General features: G+C 39.7%; 1 protein-coding gene across 5 annotated transcripts in view; it reads left to right on the top strand.

Moving 5' to 3' along the window:
• Positions 1–16,587, top strand: part of zfhx3b (zinc finger homeobox 3b) — a 547,203-nt gene that overhangs the window by 496,339 nt on the left and 34,277 nt on the right. For 4 of the 5 annotated variants that reach the window (XM_022670080.2, XM_049465835.1, XM_007256389.4 and 1 more), the window contains one exon: positions 10,569–10,676. The exons of the other annotated variant lie outside the window; for it this stretch is intronic. In XM_022670080.2, the coding sequence (XP_022525801.2) occupies positions 10,569–10,676 (108 nt within the window). The remainder of the gene's footprint in view (positions 1–10,568; positions 10,677–16,587) is intronic. 5 annotated transcript variants of the gene reach the window in all.

Here is a 16,587-nt window from a genome sequence, read left to right as displayed (position 1 = left end):
GACCCCTTCTGTCACTTTCATTTTCCAGCGGCCGGTCCGGAGTCAGGCCAGCTTTGATATGGGGGAAAGGGGTGCAGGAGCGGATAGGGTTTTTTTTTTTTTTTATTCTGGAGGGTGTGATGGGACAGGGGGCAGGGGGGTGTGATTGAGGGGTTTTGGGGGGAGTATTTATCCCCGAAAAAAAGAAGAAGAAGGAGGGAAAAAAGGTAGGGGTAGACGAGAGAGATCTGTGAGGTGTGAAATACGATTGCGTTTCTATCCGACAGCGTGGCCTTAAAGAAAAAGGAAGCTGTCCGGACAAAAAAAAAAAAAGAGTGAAGAGTGAAAGTGAGAGAGGAAAAGAGGGGTTAAATAAAAAAGGGGGATAAGCGAGTAAAAGAGAGAGGAATGGTTGAGGGGGTGGTCAAGCTTCAGAAATTTGCGAGGGAGTGTTCAGAGCGCTGACACCTGGTTTAAAACCATAACTAGCACTTCGATAAGACTAATAAGTAAGAGCTAGAGGAACTAGCGGAATTAGCAGAACTAGCGGAATTAGCAGAACTAGCGTCTTCGCGGAATTAGCGCCTACTAGGAACTAGTGGCTCCAAGAAACTAAACTAGCGCTACCACATAGACTTCAGTGAGCTGGGATGTGATGGGAAAGCATGTGGCCAGGCTTAAGAAGAAGTCGCTCGCTACTCTGCTAGCATCTTTTTGAGCAGATTTAGCATGCTGCTAATGCTAGGCTAAGAGCTGAGCTTCAGAGTTTGCGGATGACTGGGTTACTTAGCAGGTATGTTTTTTTTCTCTCTCTCTGTTTGGAGACTTGTTTCTGTTATATATCGATTATATATTTAGCATTTATATATATTTGATCCAGTTAGCTTGAGCACGCTTAAAAAACTTCGCTACTGCAGTGTGTGAGCTGTGTTGCATCTCCGTATACTTCACACTGATTGGTTTGTAGATGCGTGTACGTCAGGCAATGTTGTCATGGCATGTGTTGTCATTTTTTTTGTTTAGCGATTTGCTTTTCTAGGTGTTGTGCTGAATTTGACTCCCTGGTACAATCTGACTCATACAGTAAATAAAGTAGAAGAAGAAGATTGAAGATTAGCTTTGGATTCAGAGTATTTTGACTTAGAAATAAGGGTTAATCTACAGTTACAGTAGATACAGAATCCCCAGCACTGTGATCTGTTGTAATTATTGTGCTGCATGTGAATAGGAAACTTCTAATTAATGGGTTAATGGGTGACGATATTTTGTCTCAACTTTTCTTTGTAATTCGCCTGATAATTCACGTAAAAATCAAATCCATTCAGTAGAATTACTTGTTTTTACACTGCAAATGAACCAAACCAAGGCCGAATTTTGGTCCTTTGCTCCAAAAAAGACGTTGGTTCGTGGCGCAGGTTTAACACCTGCTACTTTTTTAATATCTCCGAAAAAGCAACCAGATCTTTTCAGGATCTTTACGAAAGGTTTACGAATTTCCGGTGCAGACAGACGGACGAAGTGTTCCTGCGTGAAAACACACAACACACATACACACACACACATACACACACACACCCCACACGGCTGGCGGTTGAGTCTCGCTGCCGAGGGAGGGATGGGAAGAGCGGAGCAGTGGGTAGCATGTATTATTTATTTGGCGGTTTGTGCCTGTCAGTGTGATTAGTATGTGTGTAATCACTGTTCTACTGGGGAAAAGACTGAAGGCTGCTGGGCCTCATCTGAAGGTAATCGCACTGTCTTCTGAGCCTCATCTCCAGCAGCTCACTTCCTGCCCAGCATCTGCTTTTGTCATCTCCACATATTTCTCTCTCGCTTTTTTCTTTTTCTTTTTTTTTTTTCTTTCTCGTTCCTCTCCTCAGCCATGTACTGTATCTGTCTGTGCCTTTCTAACCCTCCCTCCCTCTCTCTCTCTCCATCCCTCCCTCTCTCCATCCTTCCCTCCCTCCCTCTGTCCATTACTAGTGTATGTGTGTAAAATGTGTGCGCCTGGCTTCAGCTTCCCAGCTTGTATAGGGTGACACCTATAGGTCTGTCTGAGCCCCTGCACCCTGCAAACAGGGGGAGGATAGAGGAATGGGTAGAGGTAGAAGCATGGAGGGAGACTGTGTGTGTGTGTGTGTGTGTCTGAGTCTGCTGCTCAATCTTAGCTTTCCTGCACAGGTTCTTTTTTGTTCTTACAGATGTCTTTTTTTTTCTGTCAATTCTGTTAATGTCGTTACTACAGTGCATTAAAAGGGCTAAAACATAAAAATATAGCATAAAACACAAATCATTACTTTTTTCATGACTATTGGAGTTAATCTTACTATAATTCAAAAACTATCAAAAATTATATATATATATATTATTTGTTTAAATGTCCTACATATATATGTGTAAAGGGATGAGGACCAAAAAAAGCATAAAAGCTGTTTTTCTTAGATCACAAAGCAGCACAAACATGCTTTTTGTTTGTTTGCTTAAAAAAGATAGATAAAAAAAGATTGATTTTTTTGTCAATTTTGTTAATATCGTTACTACAGTGCACTAAAAGGGCTAAAATGAATTGAGAATTATTTTTAAAAATGTAAAAATATAGTATAAAACACAAATCATGACTTTTTTCCTGATTAATGGAGTTAATCTTAGTATAATTTAAAAAACCTATGTTAAAATGTTCTACATATATATGTAAAAAGGGATGAGTACTGAAATTCAATACCAAAAAAAGCATAAAAGCTGTTTTTCTTATTCATAGAACAACACTAACACGTTCTTTGTTTGTTTGCTCCAGAAAAATAGAAAAAAAATATTGATTTTCTATCAATTCTGCCAAATATTGTTACTACAGAGCATAAAAGGGCCAAAATAAATTGAGAATTGTTTTTTAAAAACTTAAAATATAGCATAAAACACAAATCATGACTTTTTTCATGATTAATGGAGTTAATCTTAATATAATTCAAAAACTATATAAACTATATATATTATCTGATTAATTGTACTACATATATATGTGTAAAGGGATGAGGACAAAAAAAAGCATAAACGCTGTTTTTATTATTAATAAAGCAACACAATAAATTAATAAATAAACAGAAGAAAGTGAAAGTGATAGTAAAGATATGCGAAGATGTGCACCGCCCAAAAACGTGCAACAGGAAAGTCTGGAAAAAAGTCTGAAAAGTCTAAAATAAATCTGTGCTCATTTTTAACAATACACACCCCTCTATTTCTTTGCACTCCTTTGCACAACTTGTACCTACAAATTGGAAATGAATGACTATAAATATGTAACATAGCAGTTTATTCCAAATGTGATTTACAGCAGTTCTATTACTACATCTTTTTAGAATTATGAATTATCTAAAAAAAAAAGAAGAAGAAAAATCTGACAAAAAATTATATATACATATATATATATTTATATATTTCTTTTTTCCTCCCCTCCTCCAACAGTATTGTCACTAAGCCTGGGTTTATTCAACTTGCATGATTAGATTAAAGCTAAAAGTTTAATATCATTGCATGAGGAGGGTTAATGAGGATGATTAATTAGAAAAGCTAACCTTCAGGCTATTGTCCTTTTTCCTTTCTTTTCTTTTCTTTTCTTTTTTTTTGCCTTTTATTTTTTTCCTTTTTTCCCTTCAGGATTTGGGCTAGAGAGACTGACCCGCTTGCTGTAGCTCTGAGTGTTTCCTCCCGGTCTATTTCCAGTCCTAATCTGCGGCTGCATGTGGGCGCGTCCGTCCGTTTCAGAGCCTTACTCTAAGGCCACTTGTGACCTTTCATTAATTATGGCCGGCCCGAGTTTAATCATTGTGTAGTACGGTGGCAGATGAGATGAGGGATAGGCACAGCCATTTGCCACTTAAAGATGTAGTGCGCGGCTGGAATTAAATGTCTACATTTCTGCATACATTATGGGGGGTTTAGCTGGCGAGGTGCGGCTGGAGAGCGTCATATATCTTGATTAAAAAACTAAATGAAGAAGTGGTGTGGTGGGGGGGGGGGGGGTTGGAGGGTGGGTGGATGGGTGGATGGGTGGGTGGAGGCGGGGAGGGAGAAAAGGACGATAGAGAGAAAGAGAGAACGATGGTCTGGACTGAAAAAAACGAGTGTAAAACGTTGATCAGGAGTCCCAATACTTTTGACCTTTATCAGATACGAAGTAGTAAAAAGCTGTGTGTTTAATGATGTTTAAAGACGGATGAATAAGGGGTTCACGTTTTGTGAACAGTTGTTGAAACATATGCATATCAAAATAAGTTATTGAATTTATATACCCTTCATTTCAGAATTAAAAACTATGTATAATTATTGATTTAAGGTAAAAAATTATCGATTAAAGCAGCAGTCCTTAAGATTTTTACATTTTTTTTAATCAAAACTAATAGTGTTTTTGAGTGTAGAGAGGCAGTTATGAGGGATGTTATGATTATTATGAATTGCATCAATGTGCTTCTGCTACCTTTCCTGCAATGCCACACATATTAATTAAAAAAAAATCTCGTTAAATCACCAGATTTATTTACTCATTCACTCTGAATAGAGACTACACCACAATGCACGTTTTAAAAGTACTTTTTATTGTGCTCTGTGCAATTACTACGATAGAGAGAGAGAGAATGGTGGTCTGGACTGGTCTGTGGGACGTTAAATGCACTTGGTTTAGTTCGGTTGCCCCATTTTTGCATGAAATCTGTTAAAAGAGACAAGATATCTAGGGCTTGTGTTGAAGCTCCTCACTTTCCTTCAGCAGTCAATCAATGGCTTAGATCAAGGTCTAAATCAAGCCAAACTTAAATTTCCCATTAAATGGTGCAACTAAAATGAACCATTTGACATGTAATGTCTATATAATGTACATGGCATCATTAGATTAATGGATAAATAGAATTAAGTAGAGATACAGTATATAGAGAGTATCTATGCGAATAGGAAGGTAGGATTTAATCATGCAGCGCTCAGATGGTCCACAGGTAGGATTATGGTGTAATCTGGGTTCTTCTGCTTCTCCTCCAGCAGCATATTCTAATATGCCGCACCCAGCCGAGGTGGATTTCCGCAGGCTCTAGTTAACCAGGGCTCTCGCTGAAGCTCCCCGCTTTCCCCCAGTCAGGCCGAGGACAGCCAGCGTACGGCGGAAATCGCCGGTTGCCTTGGAAACATAATAGAAACATGCACATTTATGAAAGAATAAAAGCCATATATATAGCATAAGCTATTGGGATCTGGGGAACACTTAAACGGGCGCTTTTACTGGAGAGCCAGTCATTCCACTTAAATACCTTCGTTTAAACACAGGATCAGTCCGCCCCGAGCAATAAGGCCTAACAACATAATCCATACCGGCATCGTTTGCGGAGCCGAAGGTGCTTCCTCCGCTCTGAACGGGAGAGCAGCAGCAGCAGCGAGCGGAGCAGCAGAGTATCGAACCCGAGTTTGCGAGCGCTGCCTGGATGTTCGCTATTGAACCACTTTGTTTTAGAACAACACCAATCGACTTCGGAATAAGAGAGCGGGCAACGGCGCTTAGCACTCAGAACACAGACCATCTGTTTAGCTAGACGCTGACCACAGTCATAGACTTCTACAGAGATCCTCAGAGCTTCCAGTGGTCTTATGTTGGAAGGGTGGGACGTTGGGACAGTAGCAGTGTCTGTGTGTGAGAGGGTGTGTGTGGGTAAGAGGGTGGGAGTAAGATATACCACCTTTAAATCCATGCTACAAACTACAGTATGCTAATGCAAATAAGAAAATCATCAACATTTACTCAATGACCAGAACTACTAACAAGCCTGACTAACAGCCATCTTTTGAAGAAGACTGTAGCACTTCTGACAGCACATGTCGCTCTAAATTTTAAAGAGGCATTTTGTAGATTTCCTCGTTGGTAGCCACCAGGAGATTCCTGTGTCTGTAGCTCTATCGTAAAAAGTACCAAAATTTTCTGAAAAGGCTCTTAAAACCTCTGAAAATAAAGAAAAGTATGGAAGAAAAAGAGCTAAGCGAGGAGCTATGCAAAGAAGTGTCTGAACAGCTCAGAAGCAGGAAGTAAGAAATTAATAAATAAAAACTTAAAAAAAAAACTTAAATTGCAAAATTAAAAAAAAATTAAAACTAAACTAAATGTCATTAGAAAAAAAAATCACTTTTTGATTTGGTTATTGATTTAAAATGCAATTTTGGGGGGGGGGGGGGGCTTTTTTTTTTTTTTTTTTTTTTAGAAAATGTATAAGTTTTGCCCACTTGAGTTCTTTAAGGTGAAACCAGAGGACTTCTTTCTAAAACTTATTTCTGTTTATTTTAAACAAAATAAATTGGTTGAAGGCCAAATGCTAGACATGGTTTTTCGTAGATTTTTATAAATTTTATTGAATTTTATTGAATTTTATCACATTAAATTGAATTGAATAGGACTGCTGTATGCATGTCAACTTTTGCAGTGTGCCCTCTAATGTTATCTTTAGGATATGGATATTTTTTCTATTGTGTTCTGTTTTGTTATTTCTGTTTGAATTGCAATAGCACTGTTGATGTTAATACTGTGGCAAACTTTGTAATGTGAAAATCTTATAAATATATGTATAAAAAAATGTAGTAGCCTAAGTTTTGTCTTCCTTTACAAAGTAACCATCATTGTCTTATATAGTCTTTTCCAGTTTACTGGCCAAACAGGGAAAGCTCTTTGCCATTTTCACCAAATATTTAGAGCATCCCCAATATACAGAAGCAGACCAATTGTGGCAGGACTTAAATCAACAAAAAATCCTGAACATTTTATTAAAAAAAATAGAAATCTCTCAAAAAGAAGCCACATTCAGACAATAGAGAACATTTAGTCTGGTCATCCTAGTTTACATTCTGGAATTGGGTTCATTTCACACTTCATCTCTTCTCCTTTTCTTCTTTTCCCCAGCTGAAAAAGGAAGGGTGGTTAACGTGGTCTCGTTAAAGTGCAGGAAGAGATTTGGGGTTAGGAGGGAAGCGCAGGCAATCTGGCAACCTTGTAGCCTGAGGATGGCTGGCTCTTTGTTGTAGCATTAGTCTTATCGTCTTTAATTACTCTTACGCCTAGAAGAAACGCTCCAGTTTAAGAAGCACGCTGATTGTGGGCTTTGGGAAACGATTGCAGAGCCATGCTCGCCGAGCGCATCGGTAATTTAAACAGCCGAACAAATCACAGATTAGCGTGTTTTTTGCAGCGAAAAACACAAAAAGCCATTCAGATGCTGAAGGCCTGCTGGTTTAGAGTTTCCCAGCGGAGAATCTGAAAGATAAAGTACACTAGATGTCCAAATGTTGGTGGTGTGGCCTTCCGCTTCTAATGAATGCATTCAGATGCATTGCATTCCGAGATGTGCAAATGCACACATACAGCTTGTGTACTACCAATATAATAGGACTTTTCTAAAGCCAAACATGGGCTAGAATAGTATGAAGTACCCAGTATTTAGCTGTGTAGCACAAAACCAGAGTATTGATAAAACTCAATCCAATTCTGGATGGTATGATTTTAGACATTTTTACCTCACTTTTGCTTTTCTTACTGCTCTGAATGCAATCAAATCCTCTCAGCAATGCTCTAAATCTTAATAGAAAGCCTGGATTGCAGTTCCTGGACAGCAGAGGCAAAAACCAGGACGAATTCTTTAGCATAAAATTGATTTTAGAAGAATTATGTGTAAAATGATGAGCAGGTGTCCCAATACTTTTAACCATTACCAAATATGAAGTGGTAAAAAGTTATGTGTTTAATTATGTTTATAGACAGCTAAAAAAGGGGTTCATGTTTTTGTGGACAGTTGTTGAAACATATGCATATTAAAATGAGTTATTGGGTTTATATACCCCTTTTATTTTTTAATTTTAGTTTTAATTGAAACTAATAGTGTTCCTAAGTGAAGAGAGGGGGCATTATGAGGGATATTATGACCAATGATCAATGTAATCCTCACTGAATCACTAGATACATTTACTCATTCATTCTGAACAGAGACAGCACCACAATGCACGTTTTAAAAGTACTTTTTGTTTTATCATGCTCTGTGAAATTACTGTACACATTCTCACCAAAAACTTACAGATTGTCGCTTTAAAGATGAATGAGTGAATAAGAGTTTCAAGCGACTGTATGTCCTCCTATAAGTGAAGCATTGTACAGCGTATACAGTGCACTGGATGTATTGGCTGTTGGTATATTGGTTGCTGTACTCTATTGAGTGGGGGGGTTCAGATGGTGCGCTGGGTCCTTAAGTGGCTGGAACATTATCGGACTGTAAGAAGTTCTTAACGTTTTAAGTTTTGGGGGGTTGAGTGGAGTGATGGAGTGAGCGTCTCTCTCTCTCTCTCTCTTTCTCTCTCTCTCTCTCTCTCTCTCTCTCTCACACCGTCGGCTTTTGTGCCGGCTGCGCTAACCGCGGGGGATGAATATTTGAGCAGGAGATTTCAGTAGCCGTTGTTGCCCCGTCGATATATCAATAGCCCACCTGATAGAGTGGAGCTGGCAGAGGGGGGGGGGGCGTTTTCAAAAGAACATTTTAAGTACATTTGCTGAGAATTAGCTGACTTGTGTAATAACTGATAAGGTGTATTGACTGGAGCAGACTTTAGTGTTGTCAGATCAATGGCGGTAGTGTGCTCACTATGCTACTTTTAAACAAACACGGGCCAGGAAAGGGGGTGCCGGAGGGAGGGCGGGGGGGGGGGGGGGTGGGGAGGCGGGGCGTGGCGGAGATGGGGGCACGGGGGAGGAATAAAAAAAAGATTGAGGCCCATTTTATTATCTTTTTTTCAGCATCTTCTCTCTTACTTACACATGGCGTTATTGGAGATCCATTGTTGGGAGTTTGCCGCTTTTAAATGGCCTGATATATCGAGCAGAGGGCTTTTAAGATGGTTACAGGGGATTTCTGCATTTGACTTGGCAAAACAGAATGAATTGTGGGCTTGGCGTTAAATATTTATGATTTTTATATATATTTATAGATTATATATTGCATTATCCTGCGTTTTAGGAACGAACTGAGCCCAATATTGGTAAAGAGCCCGGCGGACTGCAGCCTGGGACTGCAATTATGAGTGTGGCGAGAGGTACTAAAGAGAAAAGAGAGAGAAAAAAAATATATATATATATATATATATATAGGGAGAGAGAGAGCAGACAAATGATAGAGAGAGAGATGGATATAGAGTCAGAGAGTAAGAGAGAAAGAGAGAGAGAGGGAGAGAGAAAGAGAGAGAGATAGTTTTTTTTGTCTGTCTGCATACTTACTTTAGGCCGCTTCGGAAAAAAAAAGAGAAAGAAAAAAAAATCCTGTATGTGTATGTCTCTACCACATGTGTGCGGTTTCTCTGCAGTTTTATGTACGTATTAAACAGAGGAAGCCATAAAGATATTTGTGTCATGGTCCTGCATAAATGAAGAATTATAACCCTGGAGTTGAGGGTCATTGAAAAAAAAAAGGAGAGAAAAAAAAAAGAAAAGAAGAGAAAAAGAGCAATAAAAGTGATGGCAGTAACAATGACTATAATTATCATTACAAAAGCAACAAAAATAATCACTGCTTTTATAAATGGGAATAACTCATAAAGTCATAAAACAAAATCCAGATGTAATTTTCAATTTTACTTATGTATTTTTTATTTAAAGAAAACACTTACTGAAAGCACCGGACAACTAACTGTATAACTTATCCCTCTATATATATATATACTGTATTCTGTATTTCACACAGTTTATATGCTATATATATGCATAAAAGCATTTCATTGCAAGTTGTCTGTACTATATATGTAAGTGAGCTTAAACTAGAACTAATAAAAAAATAGAAATAAAAAATAACATACTAAACATAGTCAATGTTTATACACATGGTTTATTTGTATAGCACCTTTCATATAAAGGGGCACTTTAAAGTGCTTTAAAAAAACATAAAGGAAAAATTGCACAAAAAAGCTAAAATTAAAAATAGTAAAATAAATAATTTGCACAGATTTATTCTTTCTCTTGGTGCATTTACTGTACATACATCTTAAAAAACATTTTTTTTATAATTAGGCAGTCATCATTTTAGCATTTCACTTCATGTTACACTGTGTATGATTATGCATGTGTTATAAATAGTAAGCTATTTATAGTTGAGATTGAACTTGAACTAATAAAAGATTAAAAGAGAAAAAATGAAACATACTAAACACATGCACCTTTCAGACACAATGGCAAATGACAATTTAAAGTGCTTTATTATATTATATACACTTATACAGCAAATTAAAGCTTTTAATTTAAAAAGCATATGAAAAAATAAAAATATATAATATAAAAAGTAACATAAAAAAATAAGACATTATTATATATAAGACATATATAATAATGAAGTAAATGAAAGCCCCAGCCTTAATTATGCAGCACAGGCGGGGACCGTGCTAAGCCCGCCCCCCTCTCACAGCCTTGTAGGCGCGTGGCTGGCGAGCGGAATTGTCGCGTGCGCCTATAGAAAAAAACGGCGCCGTCCCTTTAAGTGCTTCCACCAATTCTGATGGAGGGCTGATTTACATATCCCCATCTTCTCCTCCCCCTTCAGGAGAGCTGAGTGAGGATGTGGAGGCTGCCAGCGAGACCACCACAGACCAGGAGGACCAAACCAAAGACAGAGAGAGTGGGGGGGAGAAGGAGCTTACCAAAGGCGCAGGTAAGGCCTGTGTTCCCAGTCTGGTCTAGATGGAAGGTGGGGGGGGGGGGGGGATGGGGGCGGAGGGAGGAAGGGAGGAAGGGAGGGGTGGGGGGGTGGTGGTTTTGTGGAGGGGGGAGGTGTTTATTTCTCTAGAGTACTGAAGAACCATTTTTTTTATTCCCTCCATACCTCCTCCAGCCTCCATCCGTGTGTTCATTCTGCTGCTCATTATCTAATTACACCTTTTATATATATATATATATATATATATATATATATATATTTAATATATTTATACACTTTTTTACTATTATTTTAAAGTCCTTTAACTAAAAGTGGCTCAGATTTTTTTTTCACCATCAAACTTTATTAATTTAATAGCTTTTTCACTTTCTCACTCTGGAGGGTTTTAAATTTCCTTACAATTCCCTGATAAATTAGCCTTGATTTGGCTAATCTGGTCAAGTGACAAAAACACAAGTTGCCTACTTGGGTGCACACTGGGCCTGTGGACCTGTGAGTTACAGCACTGCCATGTGTCTTAGCACATGTGACACACACACACTCAGAAACACACACACACGCACACACTGAAGAATGCTATCAGATAGGGCTATTTTTCAAGCGCAGGAGGAGGCAGGGGGCACGGGGTGGCAGGTGCAGGTGTCAGGTTGCTCGGAGAGGTGTGGTTACGGAGTAAAGGGGCAAGTCAGGCAGTAAATCTGTTTTTGCCTGTTTGCGGTGGCGCGGCTGGAGAGGGGTCTGAGGAACGAGTAGAGACCCTTGTTTGGGTGGCTTGGTCTGGGGCCTGGGGGCTGTGGCTTGGGGCCTGTGCTGGAGCCAGGAGCCAGGAACCTAGTGTTGGGCCCGGGGCTTTTTGACCTGGTGGTTTGAGTCTGGGGCTTGGGCATATGGTTTGGTAGTTTGAGCCTTGGGCCTGGTGCTTTAGTCTGGGGGTTTGAACCTGGTGGCTTGGGTCTGAGGCTTAAGCATATAGTCGCTGTCCAATGAAAAACAAGTATCTCTAAAAGAGCAACTTTACAGGAGAGAGAAAAAATCTTCTAAAGTTTTGATGGAAGTCAATGTAAAAAGAGTTTATTGCAGGTTATTTTGAAGTATTTCTATCGGTCCATTTATCAAAAATGTTGGCACAGTGTAAGGGACAGTTTGTCTGTTCAAATGTAGGTAGTAAACTAAAAATCAACAAAAAAGGAGATGCTTGTGTTTCATTGGACAGCGACGATATGGTTTGGTAGTTTGGGCCTTGGGTCTTGTGGCTTGGGTCTGGGGGTTTGGGACTGGTGCTTGGTTTGGGGCTTGAGTCTGAGGATTGAACACATGGTTTGGTAGTTTCGGCCTTAGTTTTTGGGGCTTTGGTCTGGAGGCTTGGGTCTGATGCTTGAGCTTATTTTTTGGTAGTTTGGGCCTTGGCCCTGGGGCTTGGGTCTGTTGGTCTCGGGGGTTGGGCATAGTTATTGGTTGTTTGGGCCGTGGGATCTGAGGCTTGACCCTAGAGCCTTGTGGCTTGGGCCCTTGTCTTGATCCTTTGGCCATGAGGTTTGTGTCTGGGGCCTTGGGGCTTGGGCCTGAACGCTGGAGCTTGGGCCCTGTTGCTGATGGTTTGGGCTGGAGGAAAATAACTGTTGTGGTGTAAACTTAACTCTAAGCTTAACTTAGTATAATATTATATATATATAAGTGCTTTTGTGCCATTTTCAGCTAAAACTTTTTTTTTTTTAAGTTTGCCAAATATACGATGCATCCCTACTTTTATTTGGTATCTAATGACGACAGTTGCCTTTATAGTATATTACTAGGAACTATTGCTAAATAGTTGTTAACTTATTTGTAAAATATTGATCTTAAAATTCTAAGACACTAAAAACATGGACATTAAGAAAGTCTGCAGCCTGTTCCTATACTGAAGGCCCACTAAAACTAAAATTATAAAAAGGAACAATCTGGCTCTTTTGCAGGGACTTTGGACTTTCAGGGTTTGCATGAGCACTGAATAAGCGCAAGATAAAAAAAAAAAAAAGTTCATCGCCATGTTTGAAGGCAAATCTTTGTAAAATGTCTTTGATATTCCAACTTTCTTATTCTAAATGAGGCTGACTTGTTTGTGCGCTTTGAACGGGTGGCACTCCTGCTTTGATGGTGGAGAAATAATGATATGCATGCCTCCCCGAAAATGGCTAAAAGTATATTTTAACACATCAAAATAAAGCACTTTAAAAAGCATTAAAATGAGCTGTGCGATTAATAATTCAATCGTACCTGTGGTGCCGGGGAAGACGCATTAGGATCCCTGCGTCTGTTTCTGAAAGGCATGCAATTTGATACAAGAATATTCAATCCCTTTTTCCTCCCCCCTGTCAGTCGCTAATCACCAAATAAGTGTGTTTCTGTGTTTCCACCAAAGAAAGATGTGCTTGCGTATGAAAAATTCACAGGCTTCCCAGCAGCTTATTAGAAACACTTAGTTAAAAATAGCATGTGCATTAGGGAGCCAGGTCTAGGGTGCTGTTTGATGTCTGAAGAAAGGTGGATGGAAGGGGTAGGAACAGGAAGGTGGGGAGGGGTGAGGAGTGGTGGGGGTGGCGACGGAGAAGTGGAGGAGGTGGAGGTGAGAAACCTGGCTGTGTTGTGATCTCACATACCGGCACTGTTTAATGGAAGCCCAGAAGCCCAGTGTATGTTCTTTTTTCCTCTTAACCCATAAGAGTGTGGACCTATGAAGCCACTGAAGGGACATGATGTATTTTTTCAGGTAAAAGACAGAGATTGTGCAGTTGTTGTTGGGTAAAAAACTATATAGTGAGCACCAGATACTCTGTGGCCCAGTGAACAGGGTTTTCCTACTAGTATCTGGGGCTCACTACTTTTTTTATCAAATAAAAATGACACCATGTCCTTTCAGAAGCTCTGTACCGAGCTCATTAGTGGTTTCTTTTTATTGTGATACTATGGTCACATGACTGTAGCACTGTATCTCATGTCAAATAAGGCAAATAATGCTATATCTAAACTTGTATTTCTTTATTATCTTCTAGAATTGAGGTCAGAATTTGTAAATATGTAATACATAACCTTTTATTAGACTATTAAAGGCAAGAATTACACAATTTTGTTCTGTAAATAAGTTGAGGTGATTTACTGAATGTTTAACATTTTTAGTCACTGTCCTGTGATGGTCTCAGGATGTTCATTATATGTCATTATATGGGATTTTATGTAATGAACTTTTTTTTTCACACCTTTTATAAAGGGTTTGTGACACAAATGGCACCATTGGCTTTTTTTGGGTTGACCACCCTGTTCATTTTCAGTCTATTTAAAGACTGTTCTTTTTTTATTTTTTTGATTCTCACATGTGGAAAAAGGTCTTCTTTAGCCTCGCCGACAGACAGACAGACAGACAGACAGGAGGACAGGAGGACAGGAAGAGCGGCAGGGAATGCGTCCAGTAAACAGAGGCGCTGTTGTTTTGGCTGGAGCCACGTCTGAGAATGTGCCGGGGCTGAAAAAGGTCTCGGACTGCTCTCAGGCGCATTAGCGACGGGCCTAACCTGTCATTTAGGGCTGATTTTTGAGCCGTCACGTCTGAGGCTCACTGTCATTAAGGTCTGTCGTTAAGGTTATTGAAGTTTTTCCCTCCTCCTCCTTCGTCTTCTTATCCTCCTCCTCCCATCATTTTCTCAAAAAAAATGGGGAAAAAACAGGCTGTTGAGACACGAACTAGGCTGAGGCTGCCACTGCTGCTGCCGCTGCTGCTGCCGCCGCCACCGCTGCTGCTTCGCAAAATGACAGTCACTGTCAGGTAGAGAGCATTAGCATTAGGCGGCCTGGGAGGGGGGCGAGGAGAGAAGAGAAGAGAGAGAGGAAGAGAGAGAGAGAGAGAAAAAAAGCAATAAGAAAGAAAGAAAAGCAAGGAACGTAACAAACGTCTTCCTATTTAAAGCCACTGTCAATCTGATAGCTCTCTTTTCATCTGACAGTGCTCCTCACAATTCATTAAAAGCATTTAGAGAGACATGAGAGAGCCGGTGTAGAATGTGCATGTGTTAAGCGTGTCATCTGCTAAGAGACTGCGTTTGTTTGTCTTCAAACACACCAGACACTTTTCCAACGCTCGCACACAGAGAAACAGAGAGAGAGAGAGAGAGAGAGAGGAGGAAGGAGGGGAAAAGAAAGGCAGATAGGGGCTTTGTAATTATTTGCTGTAAGAGGCTGAGACAGACAGACGGACGGAAGAAGAAAGGAAAGACGCTGGATTAGCTCGGGTGTTGAAATCATTACTTATTTAAGTAATAAAGAAATAAACACAGTGTCAGCAGATGTTCTAGTTTAGACACCTACAGAACCAGCGTTCTAGGGCTAACGTCTGGAAAAAAATTAACAGACCACTTCAGTTTTTGGGAATCAGTTTTTCAGAACATTGTTGTTTTATTCTATAAACTACGGACAACATTTCTCCCAAATTCCAAATAAAAATATTGTCATTTAGAGCATTTATCTGCAGAAAATGAGAAATGACTGAAATAACAAATAAGATGCAGAGCTTTCAGACCTCAAATAATGCAAAGAAAACAGTTCATATTCATAAAGTTTTAAGAGTTGGTGGAATAAACCTTTTTTTTAATCACAGTTCTCATGCATCTTGGCATCATGTTCTCCTTCACCAGTCTTACACACTGCTTTTGGATAACTTTATGCCTTTACTCTTGGTGCAAAAAATCATATATTTTTTTCTTCCACACCCCTGTTTGCCAAGTATAGAACGCAACACTGCATTCTGCAACCACTGCATCCTTCTAAAAACCTCCAATGCATTTGATTGTTGGGTTATTTTAACGTTTGACTGCTTACATTCATACTCAGAAGGTAGGTGTTTTGAAAAAAAAATGTGACCAGTATGTGAAAACACAAACTAATTTATATTAGAGTTTCTAATAAAGTGGCCAGTTAAAGCACAAGGCAGAGGTTTCTAATAAAGTCGCCAGTGAGTTCATGCAATCAAGGTAGAGGTTTCTAACTAAGTGGTCAGAATTTGAGTATTTGAGTTAGGTTAAGGGATCCAGACTAGTGCTAACTAGGCTTATGCGTATGCTTTTATACTACACGACATGCTAACTAATATGAACTATTATAAGTCTAACTCAGCTAAAACCAATATGACAGACTTAAGAACTGTATATTCAACATACTACAAGCATTACAGCTACAGTACTTGTGAGTGTGATTATATGCTGCCATTGCAACAAATTGTTTTAAATTGGTCTTTCACTCAGTTATATAGGTTTAGTGAGTGTCCTCACTGTACTTGGCAACCCACATGAGCTTGGCATGTCTCTACAATGTCTCAAATTGGTATCATTGGTATCATTTAACATTCTGCTTCCTGTTATGTACTAAAGGAATACAGTATATTGTTTCTTTTAATGCTCTTTTAAAGAGTGATATTATATATGGATGCTAGCTCGGTACCTGCAGTATGTATTTTTTATATAGGGGCGAGAGAAAAAAAAAAAGGAGCAAAAGGAGCGGTGCAGGAAGGGCGGGGGGAGTAGTACGGGTGGGTTTGCGGTCCTCAGCAATTGAGGTTTATGAATAATTCCTCTCCCCATCCACACCACCACCACCACCACCACCACCACCCACCCCCTCCACCTCCACCCCCCTCCACCGCTCCCACCCTTTCGTTCGTCCCTGACTTTCAAATTACAGGAGCCGAAGCGAGGGAGGAAAAATAATATTACAGCGCAGGTCATCCGCATTCTGACACCCGCCGCCGCAGCAGCCAGCCAAATTGGTCCCATCTCTTTTCTCTTATATATTTACTTAAACGTATGAATCCCTGTGATTGGATACACAGGGGACTGTGTGGGCGAGAGATGGAGAGAGAGAAAGGAGAAAAAGGAGAGAGAGA

The sequence above is a fragment of the Astyanax mexicanus genome, chromosome 16 (genome assembly GCF_023375975.1).
Source record: "Astyanax mexicanus isolate ESR-SI-001 chromosome 16, AstMex3_surface, whole genome shotgun sequence".
NCBI classification, from domain to species: Eukaryota; Metazoa; Chordata; class Actinopteri; order Characiformes; family Acestrorhamphidae; genus Astyanax; species Astyanax mexicanus.
The sequence above is the reverse complement of the archived record's forward strand: the minus strand, read 5'-3'. Positions and strand labels throughout refer to the sequence as shown.